Source organism: Pteropus vampyrus, unplaced genomic scaffold (assembly GCF_000151845.1).
Source record: "Pteropus vampyrus isolate Shadow unplaced genomic scaffold, Pvam_2.0 Scaffold49, whole genome shotgun sequence".
Lineage (NCBI taxonomy): Eukaryota > Metazoa > Chordata > Mammalia > Chiroptera > Pteropodidae > Pteropus > Pteropus vampyrus.
In genome coordinates, this window is record NW_011888830.1 from 3,022,256 (window position 1) to 3,030,127 (window position 7,872).

A 7,872-nucleotide genomic window follows, 5' to 3' on the forward strand; every position below is an offset into this window, starting at 1 on the left:
GTGTGTGTGTGTGTGTGTGTGTGTGTGTGTGTGTGTGTGTGTCCGCGCGTGTGCTGGGGGGGGCAGTCCATGTGTACGGGGAAGAAAAGGAAAACAGGTAAAAAGAACTTGGTACAAATAGAAAAGATCGACATTTTGGCAAAGAAAAGTCATACCAAGTTTCTCCTTTAAAAAAAAAAATCATAAAATAAGTGGTGTAATGGGTGGGACTCTTCAGAAGGAAGACTTCCTGAGGCAGATGTCTGAAGCCACATTGACGAAGCATTTCCAAGTGTCAGCGTGACCGCTTTTACTTTCTACACCGATCACAGTTTCCACAGAGAGCCTCATTCCAGCACAAGGGAGGCAGGCTGCATTTAAAGGGACACAGTGGCAGGCTTTGGTCCCCAAAAGTTTCCTGGTTTAATAAAGGACCTTTAAAAAAGGGAAAACTAAACGTGAACAGACACAAAACCCAAATACTGGAAATGGATGTTCTGAGCAAGCTCTGTGTGCCATGCCCACCCTCTGCAATATCTGGCTCTACCATGATTTACTGTCCCATCCAAAGGTGCAGACACACAAATGAGGATCGGTGGGACCCAATCTGAATTGTGGGGTCCTCTCACCTCCTGAAGCCTGGGAAGGAAATGCAGTTTTTATGCACTACGAAAGATTACTGTCGAGGCTGGGATAATCCTGGCATTCTAGACTGCTGTGCCTTCTGAATGTGTCCCTGCCAGACAGGGAACCAAGAAAATATGAAGACAGGTAAACCCAAGGCGGCTCTGTCCTTAGTCATCATGGTCCCAGGAAAATGCCACCATCTCCTACTATGGAGTCCCTGTTTTTTTCCATCACCAAGGAATAGTCTGATGTGGCAAACCAGTACCACCGTTCACACTAAAATGGGAAAAAGGTGACTTGATGTGGCACACCTCTCCTGTGTGCAGTGAAAGCGGCTCCTGCCGCAGGTGCCTAGGGTAAAAAAACAAACAAAAAATTTGAGGTTCCACTATTCTCCTTACTTCTCCCTTTAGTAAGAACCAGCTGACAAGCCACGCATCCCTCAGACTTCTCCTAGTACATGTTACTTTAACTTGTTAAGGTTCTGTGTGTGACGTCGCTGGTTGTGGCTGCTTGGTTGTTCATATTCTGTATTTCTCACAGGGTGCTTGCTACAGCATAAAGCACTGGGGCGTTTGTATCAGGCGGCCAGCACCCGCCAGCTTCCTGTCGGGTGTCTGAGACGTGACCTGCTGTGTGTGTGTGACTTGCTTCCTGCAAACACGGGAAGATGGGAAGCTGTGGAAGAGGTCAAAGGCTATGTAGGAAAGGCAGGAAAGGTGGTAGGCTTTCCTGGGTTTAGCTCTCGGGTGCCCTAACCCTTCAGAAGGCTTGGCTGGGGAAAATATTTAAACCAGATCGGCTCGTGCTCCTGTTGGAAAACGCGCTGGGTACGTGACTAAACAGATCGAGGTGACTTTCGACTCTCCTGACCAAAGGACAGAACTACGTAATAGGAAATTTAAAGATCTATTTAATAGTGAAATTCAGTATGGGATTTATTTTTCTTCCCAGTATAAATTGTCTTTTTACATTATATTTTAGATAAAATATTAAGATGGCTTAAGTTTCTTGAGCTCACGTTAGCTGGGCCAGAAGAACGTGGTAAGAAGAGCAGCTTGAGAAGGGGAGAGGTGACTGAAAGGAACTGAACAAACACACACCATCAAAAAAATCAAAACCCTAACACGCTACCCTGCTTCTGGCAGCCTGCAGACCTAAATCCACATAATCTGGAGTAGGCAATCCTCATTTCAAACTATTTTACATTAATCCCTGGGGATTAATTACTGTTTAAGAAATCCTGGAAACTCAAGGCAGGGACTAAATGGGAGTAGTGGGCTGAGGTCAGTCAGCTGAGACAAGTGTTTCAAGGCCCATATTCTGTCTGTAAACCACTACATTTTTAGTCTCTGGTAGTGTCTTCTCAGTGACACATGCTCTATAGTTTGCTGTAAAGCTCTGCTGGATAAGGCAGAGGTGACCAACATTCTCTAGAATGCATGTGGGGGAACTGGCTTTTATGGTCTCTTCTGAGGATACCGTTATCTTGCAGGACCCTCCTACTGCTTTAATTTGTCACCATGGTAGTCAGACCTTAGAAAAACGAACCTCAGTATAGGCTTTTCTTTGGGAAGTCATGTATTCATGACGTAGCGTCTCCATACGCCTAGGGAAACGGTTGTCTGATGAGCTGTGTATGTGTTAAAAAATCTACCACAGTCACAACCAGGAGTATAGAGAAAGCTGAAATGATGAAAAATAACTTAAGATTTTCACACATCTTGCATTTTTAACGCTCTGTTGTTTATAAGCAGGAAAAACTTGTTACACATGAATATCTTTAAAGCTGTGTCCCCTTTAAAATCCACAACTCTACAAAGTAAAACTATTCTATTTATCGAATACCATGTTTAAGGTGAAATTTGTGTTCAGCAAGGAACAGTTTGGAACTATGGGGTGAGAGTAAAAAAGAGAAAAATTAAAAAACAAAACCAGCAGTTCTTCCCTATTCTAACTTCTTTCCCATATTCTAAGCATAACATCTAAGCATAATTCTAAGAATAATATCATGTTGCAGATTTTGCTTTAAAGCAACTTCAATTAAGGAAGAAGAAACCAAAAAGAAGAAAAAGAGACAAGCTCTTCTTATTTGGAATTTTAGAATTAGCTTTAATTTATTCTCACCATTAACTTCCTGCATTTGTCTTACTGGCCGGGAAGAAGGTGATCAATCACTTATTTGCTTCCCCAGAAAACTCCCAATTAAAGACTGGGGCAGTCTTTACAGTGGATCATATCATTAACCTGGACACAGCGCCTACTACAGGCAGGTCTGTGGGCTCTGAGAACTGGGGGGCCTGCGGGGAAGAGGGCTCCACCCAGAGGGCTGACTGGGTCCCCCCTCCCTCGCGCCAGGGAGCAGCCTGTGTAAGCGGAGAAATAATGCTGATTTGGGAGAGGGGCTTCCTGGCCATTTTTGGACGGCAGCAACTACTAAGTAATTGTATAAATGCACAGTGGGTGAGAAATCCATCTTACGATGTAGATGACAGATTAAATCCAAAGAGAAAAGGAAAAGAAGACTGAACCCAAAAGAAGATTGAAATGTATGGTGTAGCCTTGTCAGGTTTCTTAAAAAAAAAACACGAATGGCAGAAAGAGAGCAGCTGCTTCCTCTCGTGCTGCTGGCTCCGACCAGCTTCTCCGAGCACACGCCCCGGGGGCGCCCGCCGAGCCCGGGCCGAGCCGCACGTACCTTCCTTCTGGCTGCCGGCCGCGCTCTGCTGCTGCAGCAGGCTCTGGCTGTACAGCGTGGGCAGGGCCGCCGCCGCGTACTGCTGAATCCCTGAGTAGGCCTGGGTGAGGGCGTCCATGGTGCCCGCCGTGCCATTCGTCAAGCCCGTGGCGCCAAGTCCTCCATTCAGAGCCGCCATACCTGAGAGCATTTGAGCAACTTTACAAAAAACCCAACAATAGAGAAGAGAAATAGCACTTTTCATTAGTGCTTTCCAAAGGAAGTTAGAATCATTTGACACAAGTACAACAGCAAGTGCATGCAGCTAGCACACCAGTGAAACCGACATGGAATTCAAACGGAACCGAAGCCACAGATCATGAGGACGGTGACAACACAGACAACAGCAGCAACAAAGACCCCTGAGCAGTGATCACCCTCACTCCCGAGGCCAATGGTCAGAAGTCACCGAGGTGCGACAGGGAGACAGCACATCTAATCCATGCAGGGTGCTGCTGGCAAGCGCTGTGCTCATCTTCTGGAAATAAGAGCCTTCTGTTTCTTAGAGCTCCGAAGCAGGTAAAAGCACTCCCGGCAGAGGCCTGTGCCATCTGCACACTTAACCATTTGCTGGGCTCTTTGAGGAGCCACGGGATGGCTCACGGGGCTGAGGAGGGAAGGATAAAACTTCCCTCGGAAGCGAACAGCAGAGAAGACAAGCTCTGTGCTCGGTAAACCAGTGAACTGGTGGTTCCAGAACCAGTTTCCTAGACCCTGGGAGGAGGGTGTCGGGACTGGGAGCTCTGGATCAGCCTAGCTGAGGAAGAATTACGGCCCTGCCCCTAACGCGAGGACAGCGGGTGCTGATTCGGCGTGAAAGGCTGCACAGGGAGGGCCGCTGGTTTTCAGCAGCAAGCGTACGCGTGAGAGTATTAAACGATGCCCACGTAACTGGGGCTTCTGCCAGTGAAAGAGCTCCACGTCACGTGTTTCAGTCAACTGCAGGGACACCAGCGTCTGGGAGCTGGATCTTGGCTCTCCACTCATGTGAACTGGGTGTTGGCCAGCGCCCTTTTCTGATTTTTTCCCTTGTATCCTGGCTGCTTTTTTGCTCTATTATGGTTGCTGACTGTGTCATATTTTCCCTGAATACTGAGTCAAAACAAGCAAGACTTTATACAGTGTTAACTTTTATATGAACTCAAGACATGGAAGAGGTGACATCATAATTGCCTTCAGTCCCTTTCATGATTAAAACTTTTTTTTTGTTTAAAGATCTGTTTCAGGGAAGAACTTACTGAAAACATTAATGAAAATATTGAAGTGATTAAGGCTATTGATCAGGGCCCTTAAAACAGCCAAGATGACTGACCTTGAAAGAAGTTGGTAAGAAGTCCAATGAGAACAGAGGATAATTAACATAAGACCGCTTAGAAACGACCTAGAGGAACCAAATACCAGAGTCACCTCAGCACGCCCATCCGAGTTTCTCCCTGCCATCTTCAGGGAAGAGGGGCTGTCCTGCTGACTCCATGTTCTGGCCTTTTGACAACTTCATCTCTTGGGTTAAAAGGGCAACAGGCAGGACACAGATCGGACCCTCGCACTACAGCAGAGGGACCTCCCAGTGCCTCAGGTCTAGTGTTCCTCCTGGGGACGTGGGGTTGACGTTACCGAGGCCTGGGGTGGCGAGGAGGCAAGGAGAGCCTAAACAAGCCTGGGAAGGAAGTCAGGCAGACCTAGGAATGCAGACAGAGCTGAAAGGGCGCTGGGCAGCAGAGGCCCTGCCGACTCGGCTTTGTTTCTTATCAAGGAGTCTGTTCTGTTTTCCCATCATGCAGATAAGAGCTGTTGAAGAGCTTGGGAGCAGTCTGTGCTCCCGATCAAACGACCCCTCAGACACCGACCAGTCACATCTACCTCTCTGCCTCTTCTGCTCTTCATCCCTGTTACTCCTATGGCTGAAGGGACGAGGAGCAATTTCTTTTCCTCTTTTGGTCTTATTTCACCCTCACCTCCCGATATCCGCATGATTGCAAAGAAACATCAGTGTTTCTTTTCTGAGAGAGGTGAGAGGAGGGTGTAAAATGACTCAGGAGAGCTGGGCACAGTTGATAAGTGCTGCTGGTTTCGTTTTTGTCAGGCTGTTAATAGGTGCTAGGGATAGAGACGGTCACGTCATGGGTTCGGCCCTCTGGAAAGCGAGATTCTGTGTGGGAGGAGGTTCTAGGAGGAACAGAGAGCAGGGACTTGCCATCCACTCATGCCCCAAAGTGTACAGCTCTGTGTGCACTGAGGCCTACAGAGCTACGTGGGGCGCAGTGGCCGGCCAGACGTGGCTGAAGACAGAGCCCCACGATGAATCACTCTGCCACCAGTTGGGGTGGCTGAGAGCACTGCACCTCCGTGGCCCCGGCCCTGCCATCACGAGTGCCTTCTTGTGACCTGTAGCCTCCCAGACACACAGGTGGTATTTAAGTGCCACCGTCACTGGTGCCCCTGACACCCTTGTCAGGTGAATGACCTTCTCTTTCCCCCTTTGGCGAATTTGTTTGGTTCTCTTAAAACACAGAAGCAGAATGAACTTCATGCTCCTGAAAGCCTGGATGTATGTTTCAGGACCACAGTCCTGTGTGGCTTGCAGCTCTAGTAAGTGACACTGCAGCCACATCCCGAGGCTTCCTGCCTACACTTCACAGCGGCTGGCTGTGTTCTGGACTGGACCTTGGGGGTGATCTGCTTTCCGAAGGGCTCTTGCTTCAGCTGGGTCTGTGTGTAGCCATGGCTGGGGAGGGAGATGGCGGCGGAGATGCTAAGTAAAGGGGGCGGTGGTGCCAAAGAGGACTAATCGGGGCCTTGGCAGCCCAGGGCTTTCCTCCTCCGTGGTACAACTGTCTTTCTGAACAAAAAATAAGGGTAAAAATTCTAACAAGTACAAATGCATTGAGAATGTTTAAAACCAAAATTTTCCTGGGAATTCTGGAGTGTGTTTGCCGAAAGCCAAGGTAGGATCAGTAATGATGACCTGGTAGAATCTGAAGGGCCATCAAAGGAAGATTTCAACCTCTGAGAGTAATTCCTGCGAGTTATCTACTGTTATTCTGTATTGTCATCATTATATAAAAGATAACACTGTCAATTTAGCTGCTGGTATCTGACTGCATCCAAAAACTTTGGACAACAGAAACAGAGGTTTGAGGAAGGTTAAGTTGAATAAAATGCTCCCCCTTAAAAGAATAAGGCTTTTCTTGGAAAAGGCCAGATGGACTGATCATTTCATCCTATTTAATCTAGGTTCCCATGAAAGCTATTTGGATGAGGAAGGCTGGGACAGAATGACAGAGGTGGCAAGCCTCAACAAGCGAGGGTCTTTGCAAATGGTCTATCAGTGCGTATCTTGACTCCTAAGTGCTTTAAACTTAATTGCTCTCCAAAGGTCCTCAGCTGATGGAGACCTGAGGCGCTGTGAGGCTGCTGAGTAAATCTCTGAAAGTGACATAGGAGGACCCGCCCATAAATGTGAGCATGAACACTTTGTGGCCACTATGAAGATGGTACTGAAATGGAGAATCAGAGGCAGAGCATCATAAGCACACTACAGTTATTTGCAAGCCACTCTGTTAGATACGTTACCAAATAAAAAAGGGCAAAAGTGAGGAATGCATTAATAAATTCTCACCAATCTGTAATCTATTTAGTGGGATGTGTCCTTGGTGTTGATGAAGTATATCCTTCTAAGCTGCAAGCTGGCAATGAGAACTTAAGTATAAAATGTCTAAGAACCAGATGAATGCGCACATGTACAATTAGTGGTATTCATACATATGCCTGTGTTACTCTGGTCACAAGTGTGTGTGAGGCTGTGTGGGCTTATGTGTCCCACTACATATATCTTTGTATGTTTTAAAAATACAGATTAAAAACAGTCATTTCACAATACAAATAAAGGGCAACAAGCCACAAGATATGCCCAAAGCATCTCCTCTTTCTCTCCGTTACATAAAATGTTTCCATAAACACTATTCACCAAGCATCTGTGGTGGGTTATATTCAGACCATCATAATTTTGAGTCCTATATGGGTAAGCCATTTGGAAGAACTATGCCATTTAAACAAGGAAAAATACATTTAAACACACACAATCAGATACAGACTCTTGAGTGGACATATCTGCAAAAAAATATTTTCATCTTAGTTCAGATATTAATATATGAAACATGCCTGGAGGACCCGCACATAATCACGGGTGGAAGCTCTGCAGGTGAGTCACCCGCACTCCTTCCTTTCGATCTGGCTAGTTTCTGCTTTTAGCTCGCGGATCCCGTGCTTCTTCCCATTAGCCCCTCCACTCGTGAATGTATAAAGTAGAAAAAGGGGATCAGATTCCATTCGATTTAGCTACTTGTCTACTAACCAAAACTTTATTCTGGGGGGAGGTGAGGGGCCACCTCTCAGGGAAGAAGGTACAATTTACACTCAGATGAATTTGGGAATTAAGTGGATTCCATCTACCTACTTTCTTCCTGGCTCCTTCATGGGCAAAAATTGGTCCTGTGCTGAAAATCAGAAAACTGCCCTGTGGTGGCCTG

The 7,872-nt window shown here is 46.7% G+C and overlaps 1 protein-coding gene across 3 annotated transcripts in view; it reads right to left on the minus strand.

Annotated features, from left to right (window-relative positions):
* Nucleotides 1-7,872, minus strand: part of CELF2 (CUGBP Elav-like family member 2) — a 512,960-nt gene that overhangs the window by 9,943 nt on the left and 495,145 nt on the right. For 2 of the 3 annotated variants that reach the window (XM_011359641.2, XM_023530355.1), the window contains one exon: nt 3,305-3,484. In XM_011359641.2, coding sequence (XP_011357943.1) covers nt 3,305-3,484 — 180 coding nt within the window. Of the gene's footprint in view, nt 1-3,304; nt 3,503-7,872 lie in introns of all 3 variants that reach the window. The other variant, XM_023530354.1, reaches the window with a different exon arrangement.